This window comes from Drosophila novamexicana, unplaced genomic scaffold (assembly GCF_003285875.2).
Source record: "Drosophila novamexicana strain 15010-1031.04,08,12 unplaced genomic scaffold, DnovRS2.1 tig00000024-arrow-pilon, whole genome shotgun sequence".
Classification (NCBI taxonomy): domain Eukaryota; kingdom Metazoa; phylum Arthropoda; class Insecta; order Diptera; family Drosophilidae; genus Drosophila; species Drosophila novamexicana.
In genome coordinates this window covers 76,908-104,019 of record NW_020824768.1, presented here as the reverse complement: position 1 = coordinate 104,019, position 27,112 = coordinate 76,908, and the positions used below count along the sequence as shown (strand labels likewise).

At 40.0% G+C, this 27,112-nt stretch overlaps 3 protein-coding genes across 3 annotated transcripts in view; 2 read left to right on the top strand and 1 right to left on the bottom strand.

Moving 5' to 3' along the window:
* Window positions 1–27,112, bottom strand: part of LOC115771277 (peroxidasin) — a 42,764-nt gene that overhangs the window by 10,486 nt on the left and 5,166 nt on the right. The window contains exons 2-4 of the mRNA XM_030716897.1: window positions 795–1,010; window positions 636–707; window positions 330–571 (exon numbers count right to left, since the gene is read on the bottom strand). Of these exons, the coding sequence (XP_030572757.1) occupies window positions 330–571; window positions 636–707; window positions 795–1,010 (530 nt within the window). The remainder of the gene's footprint in view (window positions 1–329; window positions 572–635; window positions 708–794; window positions 1,011–27,112) is intronic.
* On the top strand, window positions 8,016–9,706 carry LOC115771279 (trypsin-3-like). The gene is made up of 3 exons (XM_030716899.1): window positions 8,016–8,485; window positions 8,536–8,812; window positions 9,006–9,706. The coding sequence occupies exons 1-3, from the start codon at window positions 8,040–8,042 to the stop codon at window positions 9,354–9,356; spliced, it is 1,074 nt and encodes a 357-aa protein (XP_030572759.1). The 5' UTR covers window positions 8,016–8,039; the 3' UTR covers window positions 9,357–9,706.
* Window positions 10,946–12,550, top strand: LOC115771280 (trypsin eta-like). Its single transcript, XM_030716901.1, has 3 exons — window positions 10,946–11,398; window positions 11,453–11,726; window positions 12,019–12,550. Exons 1-3 carry the CDS (start codon window positions 10,953–10,955, stop codon window positions 12,367–12,369), a joined length of 1,071 nt encoding a protein of 356 aa, XP_030572761.1. The 5' UTR covers window positions 10,946–10,952; the 3' UTR covers window positions 12,370–12,550.

The window sequence follows — 27,112 nt, the reverse complement described above, 5'->3', positions numbered from 1 at the left end:
ACCATTTACTCAAATACTTTTTCACTTAATTTGCTAGCTTTCATGTGCTTTCAAAGCACATTGTTTTGTTGTAAATTATTTGAAATGTAATTGAACTTTACATTCTTTAAGAATGTTTTACTTTAGAGCTTTAGTGAGCCTTTAAGCTGTAACGTTATTTATTGAAAGCTCTTCATTAGGGGTGAAAAGCTTATTTAAGCTTTTCATAGGAGCTTCTGATTAATTTTTAAAACGCTTCTTCTCTAACTTATAAAGATTTTACGCTTTTGTTGGTAAAGCGCCGATTGCAGCTCGTGTCATTGGCTCCCTGCAACTACTTCCATACTTACCGCAATGGAAATGCGACTCCGTGAGGCTGGAGAAACTCTGACGCTGCAACGCGACGGGCTGGGCACAGGTCAACGTGATGCTCACCAGTTGACGCTGTGCATCCAGATGCCAGCGACGCCAGAGCGAGTAGACACCGCAATTGCAATCGATCGGGTTGCCATCCAAACGCAAACGCTTCAGGCTATGCAATTTGTTAAACATATCCTGCGGTAGACTGTTCAGCTTGTTGTTATGCAGAAAGCTGAAAGAGCCAAGAAAAAAACAAGGAATCCAACGTGGAAAAGCACGCAATTAACGAAACTTACAGTCGATGCAAATGGGGTAAATTGTCAAAGAGACCAACGGGCAGTTGCCAAATGTCATTGTCTTCCAGATAGCTGACGATAGATAAAAATAATAGAAGTGCCAGGCCACGCAATTTTTGTAATTAAACTTGAACTCAAAGTGTGCTGCTATCTACTTACAGCGCCTCCAATCTTGGCAAATGCTGAAAGATGCTGGCGGGTAAGCGGCTCAGTTGATTCTTGTTCAAGTAGAGGAACCGCAACGCCGTCAGCCCCTTGAAGGCATCCTCGTGCACATAAGCCAGCTGGTTGTCGTTCAGGAAGAGCGTCGTCAGTTGGCCAAGTCCATTGAATGCCATGGGCGGCAGCTCCTCAAACTGATTGAAGCGCAAATCTCTGCAAAGTGACAGCAATGAGACAAAGGGCAACGGGTTGGCATAATAGAGCTGAGTGGGGGGTTTCTTTTTTGTGTGGGTTGAATTGCATTCCACTTTTTGCAAATTCCATTTTGCTTGCCGCAATTTGCTGCAAGTTGTTTCCTGGTCGGACATGTGTCTTGGCCAGCGTGCTTGTGTGTGTTTCTGTGGGTGTGTGTGAATCTGTGTAACTGGGTGTAACAATTAGTGCGTTACTCGAGCACACAATCAACACTAAGGGGCGTGGCACAAATGCTGAAATACTCGCAAACTCGAGAATCAAATTGAAAAAAATGTCCTTTGAAGTGTCGAACACAGGCAAAAGTGAACAAAAGTGGTCAATAAATTGAGTTTAAACATGTACGAATACCTTAGCATCAATTAGAAACTTGGGTGCAATATAAATATTCAGGCTTTAATTATATCTAACAGCCGCAGACCTTGTTAGACGAGCTATCCAAGTCAACTGAAAATGGAATATTCGGTTCGAATCCCCGGTTAGCTTATGTCTAGCCGCAGGTCGCAGTGGACAATACTATACTAAATAATTAATAGTTTATATTGTTTGGATTGTTTATGAAAAGGCTGGCAAAAATCCTCTAACTGAACCCTCCACGAGGGTGCTGGCTGGGCAATGGACACAGCAGTTGCCTCGGGTAAAGTGGATAACATTTAACCCAAAGGTAAGGCTGTGTCTAGCGAAGGTTCTGGTGTAGTATTCTCCGGCAAGTGGGAGATACTTTCATCAGACCATGGTTCAGAGGTGCCTGGCGGCAGGCTAAAAACGCACTCAATAATGAGAAGGAAGAGAAGAACTCAAGAACTGAGACATCAGCCCAAATGGCGAGGGAATGCATGGCCAGCGATCGCAGTAGGAGGGCGTCTGCCATAGGAACATTTCAGAGGCAATCTTATAAAGTGGGCAACATTTCGTGCAAGCACACATATTTAGAGAAATTTCTTGCAACGTCCCTAAGCATTCTTTGCGAATATCCAGCATTTACTTGGTATAGGAGGAAGCATCTGAACAAAGAATTCGTCTGCCCACCTCAGGTAAGAGCTTCTTCAGCGGAACTGTCTCTCTCTTTTTGGTGAGTAACCCTTTAATTTATTATTATTATTATGAATTTTTTATATTATTATTGTTATTGAAAATGAATAAATAGATTTAAATAGTTTTATGTACAGGCAGAAGAAAGCATCCCCGATCCTATAAAGTATATATATTCTTGGTCAGCATTAATATATGAGTATATCTAGCCATGTCCGACTATCTGTCCTTCCGTCCGTCTCTCCGCCTATAAAGAGCTATAAGAGCTATTAGAGCTAAAGACTTGATTATTTGAATGTAGGTCCTCCCAGTAATCGCACGGTTGCTTCTTAAAGATCATCGATAACTTTGCTAATTTCCAAGCAATCGATAAGAATCAATAAGAATCGATAATTTAATCATTGTTATCATTATAAATACAATCTTATTCAGAAAGAGTTACTGCTGTTAATATACATTTCACATTATGAAAGCTCAGTTATTTAAGACATGGGCTTTATAATCTGTGTGTAGCTTCTCCGTGCTGTGCAAGGCAAAGTAAATACTCATTTAGAAAACATTTTACACACATTAAAAATTAATTAGGAAAAGTTGTGTGCCGTAGTTTTTATGCTTAGCGACAGCGCAGCCAAGCGATAAGCCACACACGCAGAAACATGCCAACAATTATACACACTCACACACACACACACTTGGACACACATAGGGGCTAAGCCACAAACGGATCTCCCACATATGTTCGCGATTCGCGACCTTCTAAACTTGCCGCCTAATGGAAACAAGTGAGCCACGCGGCAAAGCTAACGACGGCAGCTTCGGTAGGAACAGCAGTAGCAGTAGGAACAGCAGTAGCAGTAGGAGCAACAGTAGCAGTAGGAGCAGCAGCTGAAAAAACTTTCTAATCAACTCTTGGAGTTTGCAGGGCAAACAACAACAATAACAAAACAAAAACAACCAATGTAAGTTGAGCAACAACAACAACTCGTTAGGGCGCAAATTCGATGCGGCAGCAACAACAACAAACAAACCACCAAAAAGACAAAACCAAACGGTAACCGTTAGAAACTTCAGGGCATATATGACTTATAGATACCCTGTGTGCAAAACAAAAAGTCTGATCAGAGTGAAAGCAAGTTAAGATACAAGTCAGCGTTCCTTCCGGGTCAAGCATTTAGTTTTTTAGTTCAATTTAGAATGTTTAAATACGCAAAGGCTCGAATCAAGTTTTTAGTTTAGTCTTTAAATAAACCCAATTTGTGCTTAAACAATTTCAGCTTAATTTTAAAAAAAGTGTATTTTAATCTTGACTCTAGACCAAATTGAACCGACTTTAAGATTAATTTATCCTGGACTTAAATTGTTTGCAAATTGCAACTACATTTAAGATTTAAAAATTTGTGAAATTTTAAAATTGTTCCATTCAAATTAAGAAAAGTTATGATACCATGTTTTGAATCATAATTAGGATTCATTAATGTGGCAAACAAGATTCTCAGAACGAGTCAGAAGTTCGCTCCGTGAGCCGAGCTACCGAACATATTCATTTTCACCATACAGGTTGATATGAATATGCATCAAAATTGTAATAAAAGAAAAAATTATTCAATTTTCAAACTATATGCAATGTATAACAGGGAACAACAGCACGTTGTTAGCATAAAAGTTTGCGCCCAACCAAACTTAAAGTGAAAATTATATCAAGGTGGCAACGCTGTGCGCTGGCCAGCTTCAGTTACCGTTAGCTACGGCTGCACCCATTGCCATTGCGCCTGCAACTGTTGTTGTTGCTGCTGCTGCTGTTGCCAGCGATAATTACGGCACAGGTTTTTGGCCAGGAGCAGAAGGAGCCAGGAGCCAGGAGCAACGGCAACAGGAGCTGAAGCCACAGTTTAGTCCTCGTTGTCTAAACAAAAATTATGTTTGTGGCTACTGTAAACATGCAACGCACGGAGTGCAACAACAACAACAACAACAACGAGTAGCTAACCCTAATTGGTGTCAGCGTTCACTGCGTGGTTGTGCCACAATGTTCGGGTGTGCGTGTGTGTGTGTGTGCGTGTGTCTGTGTGTTAAGTGCATATGTTTCATGTGTGTGTAAATTGCAACTAAAGACGAACCAAAAAAAAAAAAATGGCAACACAAACAACGCACGACAACGAAAACAACTTAAAAATCCAGAACAACACTAAAACCACTCACACGTACAGCTTGAGGGCTTCCACACACACACACACACATACAGTCGCACAGACAGTGACACACACACTTACACACACGGCGCCCAAATGTTGGCACATAAACAAAGGCGCTGCCAGCGCTGCCTCTGTCAACGTCAACGTCAACGTCGCTCCGGCCTGGCCCGGACCCAGACCCGTGCTGGTCGGTTCCTGTGAAAAGAACCAAGCCCTCGGGCCGCTTCTGTATGCCACTGTTCCACTGTGCCCCAACATGGCAACCGCATGCACATTGCGGGCAAGCAGAGGCCTGAGGATGCTTTAACAGAGCGACGAGCGGGTAGATGGAAGGTAGTTGGCAATGCAACAACAACAACGACAACGATTTGTAAGTTGGCTCTGTGCATATCCTGCTTGGCCCGGCAATGCCAGCGCGGTTGAACGAGGTGCCTTTGTGCGCATACGGAGGCAGCTTGATCCACTTTTTTCTTTGGCCCAACTCTTGCGACTCCATTAGCCCCACAAGAGAGTCAACAACTCGCTGTCTGTTTGCTGCTCTGTTCCAACTCCACAAGTGACAGCAGGCTGAGTGATAGAGTGTCAGAGGAGCTAAGCTGCGTAAATATCTTGAGACAGTAGATCGAATAACTACAGATCTGCGGAGTGCTACAAAAGTAGGGCAACTGAGTAAAGTATTAGAGATATTAGCAGTTGTGAGTCTTAATTTAAAATAAAACTAATTTCAGACTTAAAAACCTTTTTGTTAATAGTTGAGTGTAATGTTTAAACTATTTTCTTTTAATTAATTATATGAAAGTAACTATTTGAAAATAGTTATACAATATATTTCATATATATATATATAAATTTTTCAAAAGTATCTTCTGTAGTATCTCTGCAGATGAGAAGGTATTTATAAATTCATTTCAGGTTATATTACAACGTTTATAATATTCATTTCCCAACACTTAACTGACTTTCAAGCAACGTTTTCACAGGGGCGAAAACTCACTTGACAGTGCTGCCAGTTAGGTACAGCTTGTTAAGTGGCAACGCTGCAGTGCAATGCAATGTAACCACATAATAAGCAAATTGGTAATTGGCAGCACTGCCAAGTATTGTATTTCCCTTTGAGTTCAGTGCTGAAAAGTGATTGTTATAAACGTTGCAATAGACCCTTAACTAAATTTATAAATACTTTCTAACATAGGCTCTTTAATCATCTGCAGGGAGAAACTTCACTTGAAAACTTTCTCTAAACCAATTAAAGAGCTGTGCTTAAAGTGTTGACAGTTAATTGATTTTAAAACAATTTAAATTCCCTTTGAATCGATAGTGTTAAATTTAAGATGATTTAGGCTGCTTGACTTTCCTTTTACTGCTCGTGCTTTTGTTTCCTTTCCTTTTATTTATTTTATAAAATTGCACTTGATATTTGAAACTCGTCAATAATACTTTATATAGTTAACTGTTTAGTTACATATTTGCTTTCAGCTGTAACTTTTGCAAAGACATGAAGCTCTTATGTCGACTAGTTTATTGACTTTTTGAAATAGTAAACCAGACAGCAAATTTAAAATTCTATTCCAAGTTTCAGAGCCACTGTGCACTGTTTTTTTATATGCCCCTTACTGCTGTACCTACTATCCCTCTCTCTCTCTCTATCTCTCTCCCTCTATTTCTCTCTATCTCTCCCTCTCTCTCTCTCTCTGCAACCCTGTCTTTGCTTGCGCTGCTCCCAATGTCCTTTTGGACGTGTGACAAACGATGGTCCACTCAATGCACATACAAAAGAGCGTGAGTCCTGTTTCTGAGCCTAGTCAGCAGCTGCCATTGCTTCTGCTCCTTTTGCTGCTATGTATGCGTGTGTGTGCGTATGTATGTGGGTGTGCGTGTGCGTTTTGTGCCAGTTGCAGGCGGCATAGTTGCGTGTCAGTTGCGCAACTATTTGTCGAACTTCAGCCCCGGCTAAAAAAAAAAAAGGACAGCTCCAAAGGCTCTTACTACCCATTTCGTGGCGTACTCAAAGCTGACCCGACACGGCCGCCAGCTGGGGCTGCCTGCTCCGGAGCGCAGCATCATTTCAATCAGCACTTAAGCTCATCGAGTGCCTGCGCCCAGAGCCTTATTTCGACTGCGTTGCAAGAAAATTGCAAGACTTTTTGTGCCTGGCCAACAGCAGACTTCAAAATGATTTTTGTTAATAGCAGGTTTTCCTTTTTTTTTGGTTTTATTTGGCTTTTAAAATTGCCAATTAAATTTATGCGCATACACAGAAAACACGCATACGCCATGTTGGCCAGCATTTGCGTTCTCCTGCCCCAGCGCACATCCTGTGTCTGATGCTGTCCATCAGGCATCTATGTCTGCACTTAATTAATGCATATTATTGACAAAAGCATAGCTTGTTCGAATATGTTTGTCTATTCACGCATGCATGCACACACACGTATGCACACACACACAGGCATGCAATTGTTACGTATACGCTTTGATGTCCGTGCAGAGGGAATTTATGGTTCACCCACAAAACTGGAGCCAAACGTTGTGTTTTGAGCCACAGCCAGACAGTAAATTGTATGAAAACAATTATTAGTGTACAGCTAACGGGTTAACCAACACTTGTATGAGTACGAACACCGTCCCACACACCACACGCCCTCTTATGCCTTACACAACTGTGGGCGTGGCTCGATTTAGGTGTGGCAGGGCAGCTAGCAAAACGTGTCGCGTGCGCAATGGGCGTTAGTGGCTTTACAAATTTGATTTCAATTAGTTGCCCAAATTAGTGAGGCAAAACCACAGCAACTAAATTACTGAATACTGCTGAGAGGGGGGCCGGGAAATGCGATTTGAATCAGTGTTAACAACTGTCACCTCAAAAAAGTGATTGAAACTGAAGTAAAAAAATATTATACAAATATACATTTAGCTAGCTTTACCATTACTTTTATCTGTCCCTTTATTATTATCCGGCATTTCTCTACTCTGTTCAAAAAGTGAATCTTCTCCTTTTCTCAACACTGGTAATCTAGTGATGAGTAAATAGTAAAGATCATTAACAGGTGACCAGCAGCTGTCTAGACCCTAAATACAGAACTAGTAGCATTCTGCCTATTAATAAAATATATTTTTAATTTTCTCAGAATTCAAGATTTTCTCCAAATTAAGCTTTACAAAGTTGTCGTTTCGATCAGTACACATGATTTTATGTTAAATACTTTTAATCAAGTCCTTAGTGTAACTCCTCTAATGCTAGCTATAAATAAAGTATAGATTCTATACAAATCTCATAATAGTGAGCTTATATGGCACAAAGTATCAAATTTCTTTATAATGGTCGGAGGCGCTTTTTTTGCCTGTTGCATACCTTTGCACAAATATGGGTTCAATGGGTTCTGTGTATAAAAAAGTGAAACAAAAGTTTCCGAAAGAAATAAAGAAATTTGTATGAGTAATTTGTGTTTGTGGGGGCAACTAAAATCCTGTCCAACAAGCTATGCCCTTACTCATGGATTGCGCGATTGCAGTAGTGGGAATTACACAAGCATTTCATTTTCAAAATTATTTAGTCGTAGGGAATTTTGTTTAGTATTGAATATGTTAACATTTTGTCTTTATGCGAAATATATTCAAGCCACGTTTTTCTAATTTTGTTATTAATAAAAGTTTTGACAACATGTTCATACTGGTTACTTATGATTTTTTGCACTTTCTGCTTAAGTTTTTACGCTCTTGGAGTTTACAATCATTTGTTTTACAATTTTAAATAAAGACAGAACAAATGGGAGTTTCAAAATTTGTTGTATATAACCTGTTCGTACTATTCTTCGTCGACCAGTCAGTCTCAGGTTTTGACCAGTTGTGGAACTGCAGCACACACATTGAATTTGCTTCGAGAGAAAGGAACTGCCATACTCTCTACCAGCGGCGCTCACCTGCGAGCGTGGATAGCTTTTCCATGGCACCCTCGGACATGTCCCAAGTCCATGCACCCCAGACACAGAGTGACAACTTTAGCCAAAACTCAAGCACCTATGATGAGGACGATGGTGAATTCCACTTTCTAGTAACCAACGGCTATCGTCCTGAAAAGGATCACCTGGTAAAATTTGTAGTTTCGATACGTTATAGAAAATTTCGTAAATTCTTTGGCGACAATCACAAGTGTGGCGGCAGTTTAATATCTAAGACAGTTGTTCTAACAGCAGCCCATTGTCTGGTTAAAAGGTATGTCGTCACGGTTACTAAGAGTACCTCACATATAATTTGTATTGCAGACGATCCAACAAGCTTCGACGTAAAAGCAAATTTACCGTAGTTGCCGGTACACCGCGTCGCCTATTGGAGACAAGTAGCACCCAAGAAATTAAAGTGAAAAAAGTCGTGCCGCATTCAGAGTACACCCTTAGACCAATAACCAATGATATTGGCATTTTACTTCTCAAAAGCGAGATGCAGCCAAATGAAAATTTTGTCGCTATAATGCCCTTGCCTGACGAGCATGCCACCGCTGGATTGAAGTGCACAGTCGTTGGATGGGGTCATGCTGTTGAGGTAAGTGGAAAATATACATTTTCTGAGCACCTTTTGGAGGGAAAATGAAAAATTTCAGCATGATTTTCCGTAAAAAACGGATCAGGTTTCAAATAAAATGTTACACAGATATTACAAATAGATCCGAATATGAGTAATTTTACCGTCAATATGCAGAATAATATCTGATTCTCATTTAAATATGCATTCCTAGAATGGTCCAATACCCGACGAGGCAGTCAGTGCCGATTTGACTATCCTTCCATATGAGTTTTGCAATACATTTGAGGAATTTAGAGAAGGCATGATATGTGCCGTCAGCCCAAGGCATTTCACAGAATCCCCCTGCCAGGGCGATTCGGGCGGACCGCTAATTTGCGCAGGAAAAGTTATGGGCATCGTCTCCTTTGGCTTCGGCTGTGGTAAGCCGGAAGGCGCCGGCTTCTTCACCGATGTGTACTACTATCGTAGTTGGATAGAGCGTAATGCAGCAATGTGCCCATTGGCGTCCTGGTTTTGGCTTCTAATGATCACGCTGGTAATGCAAGTTCTGCGAGCACTTTAGAATGTGTGCTTGGAGTCAATCAGCTTTATGGATCTCGATTTTAACCGATTTTGAGTTTGGAAAATATGAAAAATTCTGAGCACACGTGGTAAATGCGTTGGCTAAGTAGCCCGCTGTATGATGACGTTCAAGTCGAATGATATAGTAGTCAGTGCTATTTAAAGGTTTATTTTAAATATCAAGTTTCAACCCATTTCGTCACGAAAAATTTAAAATTTTAGCATGACTTTCCTCAATTAAGGAATCTGGTTTCAAATAAAAGTATACATGGATATTACAAATATAATCAGAATGAGAGAATTGAGAGATGTACTTATAATTGACTCCCTATAATAAATTAAACGGCAATAAGCGGAAAAATATCTGATTCTCAAATATGCCCTTTGCCTGTTACATACATTTGTCCAAATACATTGTACCCTTTATACCCATTTTTCCGACTGGGCAATTTCCAGAACCCTCTTCTACCAAAACCAAGTACGCTCATTTGCCTTAGCAGTAATAAAAATCAAGTAAAAAAAAAAATAGTTCCGTCGATAGGACTCGAACTCGTAAGGGAACACACACTTGCCGCCGCCTCTAGTGAACAGCCATTTGACTGTTAGCGAGAAAAAACAAATTAAAATACAACACATACACACATTACAGAATACAATACATAAACAATTGCAATGCTGTTGACAGAATTCGAAGAAGACGCGCATGAAAGTGAGGGTGAACATGTTTACAGAAATTCTTGAAATTTGTGCTTGCTGCCCCAAATTCATAACCTTTTTCTTTAATAACTTCTGTGTTTCTTAACCGAACTTGATGAAATATTCAACAGTAGATCTTATTGTTCTATAGAATATTTGTATATTCTCAAAAAATCAATTTTGGTGATAGCTATAAAATGAAAGATACTTGATATACATATACTATTCTGGAAGCTGCCTGTACCAGTTGGTGACTGTAGCTTATATTGTTGCCCAATCTTGCTCGTAAGATAACATTTCGATATCGATATTAATCGATTACTTGGAAACGGGGCAAGTTAATGCAATTGCGCGGCCAATACGGAGCCTACGTTCCAAATTTCAAGTCTAGCTCTTATATGTTAGGTTCTGATATCTTTTGGTTCATACGAACGGACGGACGGACAGACATGGCTAGATCAACTCGGCTATTATTTGTACAAATACCAATTTGAAATGGGTTCAGAGTATAAGAAAGTTAAAAAAAAGCAAGAAGTAACTAAATTTCTAAAAGTATACAGAATATAAATAATATAAGGCATAGTGATGGGATCTGCCCAACCCGGGGGAAATTCAAATCCTCTCCGGGAAGCTATGTCCTATATCATAGATTGGGCGAATGCATTTGTGGGAATTATACAAGTTAATACAAGTTAGTATTGAATATGTTAACATTTTGCCTTTATGCGAAACATATTCAAGCCACGTTTTTCTAATTTTGTTATTTATAAAAGTTTTGACAACATGTTTATACCGGATACTTATGATTCTTTGTATTTTTTCAATGCACTTTCTGCATACGTTTTTACGCTCTTGGAGTTTACAATCATTTGTTTTACAATTTTAAATAAAGACAGAACAAATGGGAGTTTCAAAATTTGTTGTATATAACCTGTTCTTACTAGTCTTCGTCGACCAGTTAGTCTCAGGTTTTGACCAGTTGTGGAACTGCAGCACACACATTGAATTTGCTTCGAGAGAAAGGAACTGCCATACTCTCTACCAGCGGCGCTCACCTGCGAGCGTGGATAGCTTTTCCATGGCACCCTCGGACATGTCCCAAGTCCATGCACCCCAGACACAGAGTGACAACTTTAGCCAAAACTCAAGCACCTATGATGAGGACGATGGTGAATTCCACTTTCTAGTAACCAACGGCTATCGACCCGAAGAGGATGACCTGGTTAAATTTTTAGTTTCGGTACGACTTAGACAGGGGTCTAAATTCTTTGGCGGCGACCATTTGTGTGGCGGCTGTTTAATATCAAGGACAGTTGTCCTAACAGCAGCCCATTGTCTGGTTGATGAGTATGTCACGTCACGGTTACTAAGAGCACTCCACATCTAATTTTGACATTGCAGAAGCGAAACGGTTCTATCTAGAAATAAGTTAAAGGTAGTTGCCGGTACACCGCGTCGCCTATTGGAGACAAGTAGCACCCAACAAATAAAAGTGAAAAAGGTCAGGCCGCATCCAGAGTTCTCCGCTGATACACTGATCAATGATATTGGCATTTTACTTCTCAAAAGCGAGATGCAGCCAGATGGACGTTTTGTCGCTATAATACCCTTAGTTGACAAGGATCCCCCCGCTGGATTGAAGTGCACGGTCATTGGATGGGGTGCTATTTTTGAGGTGAGTCTCTAACTGGAATAAATAAAAATTCTGAGCACTTCTTGGGGAAGAAAATGAAAATTTTCAGCATGATTTTCTATAATAAAGGAATCAGGTTTTGAATAAAATTTTACATGGATATTACAAATATGATCAGAATGAGAGAATTGAGAGATGTATTTATAGTTGACTCCCTAAAATAAATTAAACGGGAGTAAGCTGAATCCGATTCTCTACTACAAATAGCTCCGAATGAGAGAATTGACTGCCTATAATAAGTTTATCTGATTCTCATTAAAATCTGCATTCCTAGAATGGCCCATTACCCGACGAGGCAATCAGAGGCGATTTGACTATCCTACCAAATGAGTTTTGCTATTCATTAAACTTTTTTGAAAAAGGCATGATATGTGCCTCGAACCCAAAAGATTTCGAAGTGGACTCCTGCCAGGGCGATTCGGGCGGACCGCTAATTTGCGCAGGAAAAGTGGTGGGCATCGTCTCCTTTGGCAACGGCTGTGGGAGGCCGTTTTCCGCCGGCGTTTACGCCGATGTGTACTACTATCGTAGTTGGATAGAGCATAATGCAGCAACGTGCCCATTGGCGTCCTGGTTTCGGCTTCTACTGATCACGCTGGTAATGCAAGTTCTGCGAGCTCACTGACTTTAGAATGTGTGCTTGGAGTCAATCAGCTTTATGGATCTCGAGCAGCAAGCTTGTGTGTGTGTGTACGGGCGAGTATGTGTTGTATGTATGTATGCAATTATGTATGTATGTATGCATGCATGTTTGTTTTCTAATACAAAACGCAGACCTTATTGTGTCGCTGTGCTGCAAATTTAAATAAAACCAATTCGTACCAAGTGCTCTCCTCCTCGATTCTCAAGAATTCAAGTAGGCCCTGCTGCCAACGGCCTGTGGAGTAGCTAAAGGCGGCGTAGGAGGAGGTGGAGCGGGTAAGTTAGAATGTATGTATGTAGATGTATGTATGTAGATGTATGTATGTAGATGTATGTATGTAGATGTATGTATGTAGATGTATGTATGTATGTATGTATGTATGTATGTATGTATGTATGTATGTATGTATGTATGTATGTATGTATGTATGTATGTATGTATGTATGTATGTATGTATGTATGTATGTATGTATGTATGCAATTATGTATGTATGTATGCATGCATGTTTGTTTTCTAATACAAAACGCAGACCTTATTGTGTCGCTGTGCTGCAAATTTAAATAAAACCAATTCCTACCAAGTGCTCTCCTCCTCGATTCTCAAGAATTCAAGTAGGCGCTGCTGCCAACGGCCTGTGGAGGAGCTAAAGGCGGCGTAGGAGGAGGTGGAGCGGGTAAGTTAGTATGTATGTAGATGTATGTATGTAGATGTATGTATGTAGATGTATGTATGTGTGAATGTATGTATGTATGTATGTATGTATGTGTGTATGTATGTATGCATGGTAAGCAAAAAAGTTTCAAATAAACATTTTTTTTCGATTTTTCCACACATGCGAGTGAAATTTCCCGAATGAAATATAATTTAAGTCTTTTACAATACTATTTTAATCCATTTTTTAACACTACTTGCCAACATAAAGCTTAACTAGCTAGCAAATATATGTTATGGCATTTTTAGGATATACTAGTAACAATCTAATTTAAGTCTATCGCATTCTTAGCCAGCCTTCACATCCTTTATCAGCATTAAGATCTAAAACCCGGTATCCTTTCAAATCTGACATGAGTTTAAGTTGCCAGCTGCTGTTGGTTACGTTATTAACTCCTTAAATGGCTTTCATTAGTGTAAACTCTTGATTTTCTCGCAGATTTCCAGCAGCTGCACTCTGTATGCACATGTGTTAACGCATGCATGTGAGAGTGTGTGTGTCTGTGTGTACATGTCTTTAGCTTTCGCTTCTGTGCGCCGCGAAGTATGCAACAAAAAAACGATAAATATGCGCTTTTTATTTGCCCAGGCTAAGCACGCAGCGCCTCTTACGATACATAATTTCCCTCAGCCCGCGCGTCTGTTATCTCATCTGTACGATCGCTGACTGGGCGTGGCACGTAGCTCGTAACCGCCCACCCCTACACCATCTAAGCTTGTGCAAAGACACGACTCATGTTTCGTTGTTAAGGTGAATTTGCCATTGTTGTTGGCTTCGCTGCAGCCGCCATTGCTGTTGTCTTTGATTATGATTTGTCTGGCTTACATACAGCTCATCCACACACACAGACACATAGACATCGGCTTAGGCAGGCTCTTATGACGCGCCTTCACTGTGTTACTTTTCCCTGGGCTGCCTTTATGGCAAATGTGACAATAAAAACAAATTTTAACTTTGGCTTGGCCAACGACAAACAGCCCGAGCACAAGCATACCCACACCCACAACGCACACATACATACACACATGCACTCACATAGACACACACTCACACAGACGCACGTTGCACACATTATTGTCATAACATGGCTTACAAACACGCAAATAACAAGCAGCATCAGCAACAGCACCAACAACAACAACAACAACAACAGCAGCAATAAAAGCAAATGCGTTGGAAACAATCGGGGGTGTGTGCAAGACCATAAGATACCCTAGAGGGGTATTTAAATAAGCGCATATCATTTCTAAGCAAAAGAGTTTAAAAACTGTCCGCTGTAGTTCATGCAAAGAAAATGTGCAAACTGCATGAAGTTGGCTGCGCCTAATTGGCATTTTCCTCGTTACTCGTTAAATTTGTGACCTTTGGCAGATTTTTGTTGGCTTGCAGCCTTGATTCTAAGCACAGCATACCCTGCTAGCATTCGCGTACAGGCTATGTCAGCCATAACAATAATAACCCGGCGGCAAAGGCATTTTGCATCCTGCCAGCACAACCTGAGCCTGTACGGTTGCCCAGGTGATTTCTGGCTGACAGGCGATAGTCAAACGAAGACTCATGACAATTGCCAACTGCAGCTGCAGTGTGTGTGTGTGTGTGTGTGTGTGTGTGTGTGTGTGAAGTGTGTGTGCCTGCCATAAGCTGCAGTTGCAGTCGAGACACTTGGTAATGTAATTCGCAACCCTGCAACCCACAATGTATTTTATTTTTGTGTGCTGGCGTTTTATTATTATTAAACAAAAGCCACTGCCGCCCAACGCCCCCTACCCCCCGCCTGCTGCAGTTGTCGCTCTTGACGCTGCTTGACATTGTTTACCTGTTTCGTTAGCTTGTGCGAAAGTTCTGGCTGTCAGTCAGCCAGTCACTTTGTCACTTAGTCACTCGGTCAGTTCTCTGCCCCTGGCTGACAGCCCTAAGACGGCATTTCTCTCTGTCCCTTTCTCTCTCTCTTTCTCTCTCTCTCCTTCAGTCAGCTGCAGTTGCACCGAATTCTGTCTGGGCTTAGTTTTCAGCTGCTGCTCGTATTCAATTTGATTTGGTTGCTTACCTTACGCACACACACGCACGCACGCTTAAGGAGCGTCCGTGTGTGTGAACTGTTAATGTAATTGTGTCCATTCCGGATATTTGTTGCTGCTTATTTCGGGTACTTAGAGCACTTTGCGTAATTGCCTTCGACTTGCTGCATGCATAAAATGCTTTGCCCAAAACTATTTCAAAGTACTCGTTCGAATTGCATTCGTCTTGCTTAGCCTAATTTGCACAGCTCGAAAACTATTTAAAAGCTGCAGTTCAACTTTTGAGTGCTTTCTTCTGCCACATACAACAGATTACCTGTAGGTTTCGTGGTATTTTCCCAAAACTAAATTAAAGCAGACTTTAGCCAAACCAGAGACGAAAATGCTGTCAAGCATTTTGGTCGAAAATATCTTTTTCTTTTCAAATTTTAATGCACAAATATAAAAGTCAAACCAAGCCGAAAATTAATTGAGTTTTGTTGAAACTTTTAAGTCTTTAACTATGAATTTATGATTATTTATAGTTGGCATTTCTTAAAATAGAAATTCTTAACTTTTTGGTTTTAAGATTTAAATACAGAATCCACAGCTTTAGCTTCGGCCCAAATGGTATTCCTCATAAATATTTGGCATAATTTTGAGAGCTTGTGTTCCGGCAATAGCTTTAACTATGGATTCGATATATGTGCCAGATTAACCTAGAGGGAAAACCATGAAGAAAAATCCAAACTTCGTGAAAATCGGATGAGATTTGGCCGAGATATGGGGGTGGTCATTTTTGACCCATGTCTATATACGAATCTTTGGGTAAGAAATGGACATGAATTTCGACTGAAAAATCGGTGTCGAGATTTGAATGCCAGATTAATCTAGAGGGTAAACCATTAAGAAAAAGCCAAACTTCGTGAAAATCGGATGAGATTTGGCCGAGATATGGGGGTGGTAATTTTTGACCCATGTCTATATACGAATCTTGGGGTAAGATTTGGACATGAATTTCGACTAAAAAATCGGTGTCGAGATTTGAATGCCAAATTAATCTAGAGGGAAAACCATGAAGAAAAAGCCAAACTTCTTGAAAATCGGATGAGATTTGGCCGAGATATGGGGTCGTCATTTTTGACCCTTGTCTATATACGAATCTTGGGGTAAGATTTGGACATGAATTTCGACTAAAAAATCGGTGTCGAGATTTGAATGCCAAATTAATCTAGAGGGAAAACCATGAAGAAAAAGCCAAACTTCATGAAAATCGGATGAGATTTGGCCGAGATATGGGGTCGTCATTTTTGACCCTTGTCTATATACGAATCTTGGGGTAAGATTTGGACATGAATTTCGACCAAATCTTAGGGTAAGATTTAGACATGAATTTCGACTAAAAAATCGGTGTCGAGATTTGAATGCCAGATTAATCTAGAGGGTAAACCATTAAGAAAAAGCCAAACTTCGTGAAAATCGGATGAGATTTGGCCGAGATATGGGGGTGGTAATTTTTGACCCATGTCTATATACGAATCTTGGGGTAAGATTTGGACATGAATTTCGACTAAAAAATCGGTGTCGAGATTTGAATGCCAAATTAATCTAGAGGGAAAACCATAAAGAAAAATCCAAACTTCGTGAAAATCGGATGAGATTTGGCCGAGATATGGGGGTGGTCATTTTTGACCCATGTCTATATACGAATCTTTGGGTAAGAAATGGACATGAATTTCGACTGAAAAATCGGTGTCGAGATTTGAATGCCAGATTAATCTAGAGGGTAAACCATTAAGAAAAAGCCAAACTTCGTGAAAATCGGATGAGATTTGGCCGAGATATGGGGTCGTCATTTTTGACCCTTGTCTATATACGAATCTTGGGGTAAGATTTGGACATGAATTTCGACTAAAAAATCGGTGTCGAGATTTGAATGCCAAATTAATCTAGAGGGAAAACCATGAAGAAAAAGCCAAACTTCATGAAAATCGGATGAGATTTGGCCGAGATATGGGGTCGTCATTTTTGACCCTTGTCTATATACGAATCTTGGGGTAAGATTTGGACATGAATTTCGACCAAATCTTAGGGTAAGATTTAGACATGAATTTCGACTAAAAAATCGGTGTCGAGATTTGAATGCCAAATTAATCTAGAGGAAAAACCATGAAGAAAAAGCCAAACTTCATGAAAATCGGATGAGATTTGGCCGAGATATGGGGTCGTCATTTTTGACCCTTGTCTATATACGAATCTTGGGGTAAGATTTGGACATGAATTTCGACTAAAAAATCGGTGTCGAGATTTGAATGCCAAATTAATCTAGAGGGAAAACCATGAAGAAAAAGCCAAACTTCATGAAAATCGGATGAGATTTGGCCGAGATATGGGGTCGTCATTTTTGACCCTTGTCTATATACGAATCTTGGGGTAAGATTTGGACATGAATTTCGACTAAAAAATCGGTGTCGAGATTTGAATGCCAAATTAATCTAGAGGGAAAACCATGAAGAAAAAGCCAAACTTCATGAAAATCGGATGAGATTTGGCCGAGATATGGGGTCGTCATTTTTGACCCTTGTCTATATACGAATCTTGGGGTAAGATTTGGACATGAATTTCGACCAAATCTTAGGGTAAGATTTAGACATGAATTTCGACTAAAAAATCGGTGTCGAGATTTGAATGCCAGATTAATCTAGAGGGAAAACTATGAAGAAAAATCCTATATCATATATATATTCTCTTTTAGAAGCTATATGTCAAGTTTGGTGACTCTAGTTCTTATTATTTACCAAAATTGCCCAAAAAACAGGATATCGATATCGATCTAGGGGGGAAACCATGAACGAAGAACCAAACTTCGTGAAAATCGGATGAGATTTGAGCATGTCATGTGGGTGGGAAATTTCGACCTATGGTATAGGATATCTGAGGTATCATATTGACATGAATTTCGGCCAAAAATAATGTTACCAGATTTGGATGCCAAATTGTTTTAGAAGTCAAGCCATGTACAACAAGCCAAATCTTTTGAAAATCGGTTGAGTTTTGACCGAGTTATGGGAGTCGGAAATTTCGACCTATGTCTCTATAAGATATTTCAAGGTTCCATTTTGACATGAATTTTGACCAAAAATGATGTTCCCAGATTTAGATGCAAAATTGATCTAAAGGTCAAACCATGAATAAAAATGCAAACCATATGAAAATCTGTTGAGTTTTGGCCGAGTTATGGAGGTGGGAAATTTATATTTATGTCTATATAAGATATTTCGGGGTTCCATTTTGGCATGAATTTGGACCAAAAATTACGTTGCCAGATTTTGATGCCAAATTGTTCTAGGGGCCAAACCATGAAGAAAAAGCCAGACCTCGTGAAAATCGGTTGAGAATTGACCGAGTTATGGGGATGGGAAATCTTGACCTATGTCTATGTAGTATATTTGAGGGTTCCATTTGTACATGATTCTTAAAGTCTAAATTTGTGGCATAAATTTGATGCATACAACTTGTTTGAATTTTACTTAATATCTAGCCGAATCCAAATGTGATCTTGCATGAAAATCATTCGAGCTTTGTTGGAGATATTTGCGTTTAAGCTTAAAAAGTGAAAGAGGCATATCTCATCTCATGGAAATTGATTCAGTTTCGACAGCAATATCTAACCATATATGTTATATATTAAATACTTTGTATTTTTTACGCTTCGTTGTCTTTGAATTATTTAAAAAACAATGCAAAGGGTTGCGCATCTAATCTTAGTTGAAATTTATTGCACACACTGCTATTAAAACGCGTATTTCAATCAAAAGTTTTTTGTGAAAAATCAAATAACAGAAAGAAATGCAATAAAAACGTTTTCACCATGAGAGCTTGGCATAATATTCGCCTTTTATACGCATATTAAACAGTTTCCAATTGAATGGAGCGCCTGATTTCGCTGCATTTTCATATTATTTTTTTTCATACATATAGAAAAGCACATGCATGTAGCTATGTGTGTGTACGGTGTGTGTGTGTGTGAGTGTGAGTGAGAGTGTGTGTGCATTTTCACCTCTTCAAATAAAATTTCAACTGGGCTGCAACTCGAAACGGCAAACGGCGCCATGTTCGACATATAAATCCTGCTTTATAATTGAATTTCACACATTACACTACACCAAAAAAAAAAAAAAAAATAAGTAAAATAGGAACAGAAAAAACAGCAATGAAAATTGCCAAAAATACGAGACGAAAGTTTAAATAAAATTTATTTCAACAAAAATACAAGCACACACCCAAACACACACGGCAGCATTCGTGTGGCGCTTGCAAACGTGCAAATTATAACCGAAAATGGAGCCAGATCCGTGCTCGGGCGCCGCTTAAACTATGGAGGAGTTGCCCCGGTGAAAGCAGCTTAGTCAAGTCACAGGCAGAGACGCGTGTGTGCTTGTGTGTAAGAATTTTACACCTGTAGCAATGTCGATGGCAATCGCCGTGGCCAGGACGAGCCAGGACGAGCCGGGACGAGCCAGGACGCGCCAGGACGAGCCAGGACGAGCCAGGACGAGCCAGGACGGGGCGCAAAACATTAGCAGCTAAGAATACAGAAAAGTGCCGCTGAGCCGCCAGCGATAAGAGCAATGCGATGTACCAAAATATATATATAGAGAAATAAACTGAATGACAGGGGGACGACACAGCTATAGAGAGTGAGAGATAGAGAGGGGGCAGGCCGGAGGGAGGGGGAGAAAGACAGCTTGAGAGCTTGAATATTTGTTGGCTAGCGGCTCGCTTTTATTTTCTTTATGCTCTACCAAAGGGCATTATAGCTTAGACACGAAATGTGCTACGTCATAAAACAATGGTGTATATATATTCCTGATCAATCAGATCACCTGTTCAATTTGTGTTCTCTCTGCTTCTGTCCGCCCGTCTGCAAATCCTAATAAAACTGTGCAATTATGGGGTTTTATAATCTTAATCTAAATAATTGGACCATTATTTTAATGAAAGAATCTCTATATTGTTCTATACAAAATTCATTTTTATTTTTAAATTATCCTAAAAAAACTCAACTAAATAAATCAAGCTATTCACATGGGAACATTCCGCTGCAAATGAAGCCATAGATGCGCATCTGATTTATGTTCGTCTGTTATAGGGCATTGCATTTGCGACACCTTCAAGACATGCCCATTTTGCTGGTTTTATTCTCTCTTTTTTATTAAGTATGCTGTCAGGTTTTCAGCTGCCAAACAGACCACCAGCAAAGGCAAAAAATAGAGGAAGAAAAAAAAAATCAAGTAGAACTATGCAAGGCAAGTTTCGATGCTTGCACTTGCGGGCCAAGTGAATTTTTGCTGGCAATGCACGTGGCACAACTTTTGCTGCCTCAACTCAACCCGACCGCTGCTCCTGCTGCACTTGCGTGTCATGCTCGGATGGAGGTGAAGGCAACCCAGCGCCAAGCCGGAACTGAAGCCCTAACCCTAACCAAAACCAAATTGAAGGCGCGCAGTTTTCTTTTGTGTGTAGTTTGCGAATTTTTCCCTATAATTTTCCAGTGCTGCATTTAACGCACAAGCGCTGGCAATCGAGGGGAAATGTAGTGGGCGGCAAGGGGGTGGGGGGTGGGGGAAAGGAAGGAAATGCCATGTCGCCGCTAAAACTGGGTTAGCTTATATAATGGCAACATTAACGACAACGTTTTCCTTCCGCCTCGCAGGCAACGGGCATGCCCCCTTAACGCTCCGACGCTTATTGGACATAATTACTGAAAATAACAATTTACGCCGGTTAACGGCAGCAGCGGAGGGCGAGCAGTGGGGGAAGAGGGTGTGTGGCATGCTGCACCAGTGGCCACCACTTGTGCGTAGCCGCAGCGACATCGCAGATAAGTGCAACAATGCAACGCCTCCTGCTCCCGCTGCTGCTGCTGCTCATGCTGCTACGTCTTTCGACTAGGTGGTACGAACCAGGATAACATATCAATTCCGTGTGAACGGACAGGAATTTCTTGTTGTTGTTGTTGTTGTTACTGTTGTTGTTGTTGTTGTTGCGGTGGTCATGGTCAGTGGAAAAGGCGCCTCGTTTATCGTTTACACTTCGACGAAGCTGTTGGCCATTTTCTAACTGTTTGTGCCTCATGTGTGTGTGCGTGTGCGCGTGTGTGTGTGTGCGGACTTCAAGCTGTTGCCCAACGCTGTGCGCTTTGTTTTAAGTTGATCCTAAAAGCGCTTAAATTCGACTAATAAAGTTGAAGACCTTTTAATGGCAGAAACCAAAAGCAACTCAGGAAGAAGCTTTGCTTAAATTGCTTATTTAGTTTTAATGAGCGCCAGTTAATACGCTTATCGATAAGTGAAGCAGTTTTAATTAAGAAACGCAATTTCTCATTAATAACTAGACTAAAAACATGAAGAAGAAACAAGCAGAGAAACAACAACAAAAGTTTCAGTTTAACTGCCAAAAAAAGGCAACTGTGAATGATATAACTTCGAAGATAGTTTTATAGGTCAAACTATCGATAGATTTACCGTTATCATCAATAGTTTTTAAAGAAAAGTATATCGATAGGTATCTAGAAAAGACTGCAAGCCCAATCAACTGTCGTTTAAGCCGACTTTTCAGTTTTTTGGTCATTCCTTGATTTTTCATATATAAAATTCAATCCAATTTAATTTAAATTTAAATTTGCGTTATGCCCGTTGTACTGAAAATATTGCAAGTCGTAGCATATTTTCATATACAAATTGCGGGCTATATTCTGCCCGAATGGGGCATCTACTAAATATGTTTGGATATATATATGGATATATGCAACGGTTGGAGCCAGAGTAATGCATACTTTGGATCTGACACCTGCTCAAACATAATTTAATTAAAATCATTTTTGTTAACAAATATTGTTTAATAAGTGCTTTGACTCGGTTAGATATTGATAAAGTGTTTTGTTTAAAGATGAGGTTCATTCTTAACTATTAATCGGCATTTCGAGATTGATTCGATTTAAACTTAGCCTTGCATTTGAGCTATATTTAATAGCAATATTATGAATGTTAGCTATTGTTATCAATATTTCAATAATTATGATAAACACAGGGCATAAATCTTATGAGAGAATATACTTTTATATTTCTCTCAGGCAAAGCAAGCTCTCAATTCTAAGCAATCGATAGCTTGCATAATGCTATCGATATAGCTATCTTCATGATGGCTGAACTATTTAAAAGCTCCTTGAACTTTAAATTAACTTTGATTACCCTCTCCAAACAAAGCAAGTTTGTTTTACAATTTTACATTTTACACTAATCACAATTACCAGAAGTTGTCCAGCTGCAATTATTCGTAAAATCGATTTGAGGCACCATTTTTCACACGCCTGCCCCCAAACTATCTTTAAACTCCAACCGGCTATACTTAATCTTTGTCAGAGTACTCGCCGCATTATCATTTTCTCGTTTGGCCAACGATCTCTCGCATCAAAATAAAACGCTCATTAATAATATTACGTATACGCCATGTGGTCGACTCCAGCAAAAGCTGTTCAAGCTGAAACCTATTGAAGCAGCTGCCCGCTGCCAATTGCCATACCAAGCAGCTGTCCACTCCGACTGCCCGCCCTTTCCTCTGCCGCCCTTACAGCCACGCCCACTGTCAGCTGCCAGAGCATTCTGCATTAACATTATTATGCGTCTGTCTATCACATTGCCAAATGGAATGCAGTCTACAACGTGGCGCGCCACTTTGGCTTAGTTACTTAGTTTGCCGCCTGGACGAGCAGCACATTTCTTTTTGCCTATACTCTGTTCAGGCTGTGCCGACGAGTATATTGGTTTGCGTCTTGCTGTTCGGCTTTTAACGAAAGGGGTTCAAAATTGTTTGAAATTCTTGAGTATATTTTAGTGTCTGGGATGAAGTGGCTAAATTGAGCTGCCACGCCTACTAAAGGCAGACCTTGAAAATCTAGAACTTCCATTTTTAGCACTTTAGTCAGCTTAGGCAATAGAAAGTTTTTGAGGTTTTGTTCCTGGTTCAAAGTATTGCCATGCCTTGAAGCTTGACATTGCCAGTTTTTCGTTTCAAAATTTATTTAAACTCATTTTTTTCGGTCTTAACATATTATTATATTTATTTTTATATTAATGTATATATTTTATATATATTTTATATATATTTATATACTTCATTTATTTTATTTTATGTTTTAAAATATTTTAATTTATTTATTTCTACATTTATTTACTGAAACTCTTTATCTATTTATAGTCTGATCACAGAAAACTAAAGATTTTTGCAAAACATTAAGTTTTGCAATTTTTCCTTAGACTTTCTGCAAACAAAGCCTGATGATATAAAAGAAAGTTCTGGTCTCTTAAATCTGATCTTGAAGATTAAATAGCATACTATGACAGACTTGTCTATATAAGGCACACACATATATATATATATATATATATACTCCAGTTTTTATTATATAGTTATACTGTTTAAAAAAATATGGCCCAGTTTAAGGCACGGCTTTTCTTGAATTAACTTTTAAGCGCAGGCTTATAGTTTATAAAAGATTCGAGCTTCGATTGCACGTTAATTTGAGTCCAAGTCGAGCTGCCTTTTCAATTGCTCTATCCAAATTAGCCACGCCCACAAATCACTTAATTAAGTATATGCCCAAGTTCACAAATTCTTCAATCATTCTTGTTTTATTATTCTCACTGTGCATAGAGTATGGCGCAGTCGTTCGCTTGCGCTCGTCTGTCTGTCCTGTGGCTTTCCTTTTTTATATATTTTATGTTAGCCTCTCGTCAGACTTTGGTTTCCAGCTGCTGTTGACTTTACCTGTGCTCGTGATGGCATCTCTAGCAATGCGGCATCTACAATTGCCGCACATTTGCTTTGGCTACAAACGTTCTTTCTCAGTGCCTCCCACTCCCTCCCCCACTCCCCTCTCTCTCTCCTTTGCTATAGCATACTTATGGGCTGCCTTGTGAATCATGCTTGACCAGTTGCTGCACCAGCTTGCCCCAACTGCCCCGCCCAGCAGCTGGCTGTCCGGCACATGCCGATTGCTCCACTTTGACATGTTGGGGCTGCTGCTGCTATCAGACACCCCGCCTCCGGCCCCGCGTACGCCCCTGCCACACCCACCGGTGACTGCTACAAAAATAACATTGCTTATAAATTGTGGCATGTGTTTGTGGGCGATTGTTGTTGCTGTTGCCCTGCTATCTCGGCTACTGCTTTGCATTCTGTGCTCCTCGTTGCACTAACGAGCATGCGAAATGACAAAGCTTGAGGGCGTGGCACAGCTGCGGGGCCGGCGGCTGCGGAGGCGGGCGTCGCCGCTGAAGTGAAGCAAATGCCACTTTGTTGTGCAGCATTAAAGCGCTGCACAAATCGAAGCACACACGGCAAAAAAAGAAATACAAATAAAAAATAAAACTTTCAATGCAAATTGCAATGAGGAAAACCCACAAGATAAATACAAAGGCGCGTCGCCTTGCCACTGATTCGTGCTCTTCTTCTTCTACTTCTACTTCTACTTGAACTTCCTCAAAGCACCGCAGGCGAAATCAATAGAAGATTTTTCTATGTCAAAGTGACAGGCTGCCACGCCCCTCGCGCCCCCTCCTGCCCCCTCCTGCCCGCTCTCGCTGTCTCCCTTTTCTGGGGCAACACTTTTGGCGTGAATTAAACATGTAGACGAACTGATTGGCAAAAAGTTGCATGTGGCAGCCACAAACTGGAAACTGGCAATCGGGAATTGGAAACTGGGTCTGGGATATTGGCCGTGTATCTGGAATACTTTATGGCTGCACTTTAAACAATTTGCCTGCACTTCGGTTGTTTTATTTCAGGTCCTGCTGCCTCATTTGCATAATTACAAATCATATAACAAATTGTGCGGCAGCTTGTCCATTGTTCGAACTTCGAACTTCACACACACACACACACATGCACACACACATATGTGCCACAATTTTATTTCATTTTTATGCAAATGCAAATGTTCAACAATTGAAAAGTCAAACCAGCTACAAAGTGCAAGTGCGGTAGAGAACAACAGAAAATATGAAACATATCCATATATCAGACGCATGGTCAAGTGCTTAAAACCGACGGCTAAATACTCTTTCAAAAGGCAGCTTGAGCCTCAAATATATTATTTAATATATTAATTAATTATTATAACAAGGTTTTTTACTTTTACGTCCATTACATTTTAAAAAATTGAATAAAACAAAATTGTTTTATTTATAAATAAACCAAGCATTAAAAACAATTTTTACTTTAAACTTTTCCTAAATATTTATAACTATTTCTATCTCTCTATTTCATTGGCTTTGCAATTATTGACTTGTATTTTAAGATTTAATTCTTTAATCAATTCGTCAATTCTTTTTAATTCTTTTCAAATATGAAATATTGAGTATTTCATTTTGTGTCTCTCCCCAAGCAATGCAAGGGTTGATGAACTTATATAGACGGACTGGGCTGTAAAAGGCTTAAGCACGCATTCATATATCTAAGTTTTAGTACCTAAATTCTGGTTTTAAGAAAACTTAAAAGGTGAGACCAAGGCTTAAGGACGCATGCATATATAGAAGCATAATTATATAATCGTCCTTTTATGTACCTGTCCCTCTATTTCTCTCAATCTTACAATCTCAATCTTCTCATTTCTCTATTTATAATGCGATAAGATTTACATTCTCTCAAACATTCAGTTTGACTGAATTTCTTATTGTTATAAATAAGTGAGTAAGAAAACTTATTGATGTCATTTTATGAACTTATTGTTTTCCATACGCTGCGGCTCCTATAAATTTCTACTCTTCTAAAAGAGAATTCAATATAGTTTCAGTTTCCAATCGTTGTCGCCAGATCTGAAATGCTAGCCTAACCTCGTTTTTAGATTGCCCGACGGCATTTAATATGATCCTTGATGCCGCTTTGCCTGTCAACACATGTCGAGCTGCTGAACGAGGGGGCCGCGGGGCGACAAGGTCTGGGCTTCACAATTGGACTGTTTTTTGGTAACATTTTCAATATTTGCACGGGCAAATAAACAGCAAATGTAAATGCAAAACTGCAACAGGAGCGGCAAAAGGAGACAAAAAGGATACAAAAAAAGCAAAAAAAAAAGAAACTGGGAACTGTGGCAGGCAAAAAGGAAATTTATGCATATTTAATAATAACATACAATATTTTGTGCTGCCAGGCAGACAGGCAGGCGGGGGGGATGGGGCTGGCAGACGTGCAGGATGTGTGTGGAGCAGCAACAAGGATGAACAAGGCATTTCTCACGCATAAATGCTTCGTGATATGCAGAGGACGAAATGAGGAAATGAGCTGACCAGGATGAACAACATTTTTGCCAGCAAATAGTTTTGAACAGCATAGCAAAGCGGGGGCGCGGCTATGGACAGGGGAGCAGGGGTGGGGGCAGGAGTGGGGCATATTCTGCATTGTCCGGCGTGGAGCAAGCCCTCCGCCTGGGCACTAATCAAACTTTTTAATATGCCGAGCGTGCAACGTGTGGCGACTTTTGTTTGTGATAAAACAGCGCACAGCACAAGATAAGCCAAGTACATACACCGCTGCCCACAAAAATAAGTACACTAACAAAACTTATCTTTAAATGCTTGTGCTAAACTATGCTGGAGAAAATATGCTGCGAAGCTGGACACAATTTCATACAAAATCTGGGCAATGAGCTGAGGCCATGAATTGAAGCAAAATTTACAAAAAGAAGCTCTCGAAATGGAATTGAATCCAAACAAGTTGGAACGAAATACGTGAAGCCCTGATACCTGGAATCGAGAAATCAACCTGAAACCGGAACCGGAAACAGAACCGGAACTGGAAACTTCAAAATCAATATTTATCGTTACAATGAAACTGATTGGAGATATAGGAAAAAGGATAAGTCTGTTAAAGATAAGTGAATTGCAAAAGTTGTTAATATGTATAATAAATAGGAATATATATTTGTAGTTTTCAAGATCATGCAGATGGACAGAT

Bases quoted from the DNA above. Each gene is read 5' to 3' on its own strand.
- LOC115771280 (XM_030716901.1), top strand. From the start codon at position 10,953: ATGGGAGTTTCAAAATTTGTTGTATATAACCTGTTCTTACTAGTCTTC. The intron at 11,399-11,452 runs GTATGTCACGTC...TTGACATTGCAG, and splicing joins GCCCATTGTCTGGTTGATGA to AAGCGAAACGGTTCTATCTA. The intron at 11,727-12,018 runs GTGAGTCTCTAA...CTGCATTCCTAG, and splicing joins GATGGGGTGCTATTTTTGAG to AATGGCCCATTACCCGACGA.
- LOC115771279 (XM_030716899.1), top strand. From the start codon at position 8,040: ATGGGAGTTTCAAAATTTGTTGTATATAACCTGTTCGTACTATTCTTC. The intron at 8,486-8,535 runs GTATGTCGTCAC...TTTGTATTGCAG, and splicing joins GCCCATTGTCTGGTTAAAAG to ACGATCCAACAAGCTTCGAC. The intron at 8,813-9,005 runs GTAAGTGGAAAA...ATGCATTCCTAG, and splicing joins GATGGGGTCATGCTGTTGAG to AATGGTCCAATACCCGACGA.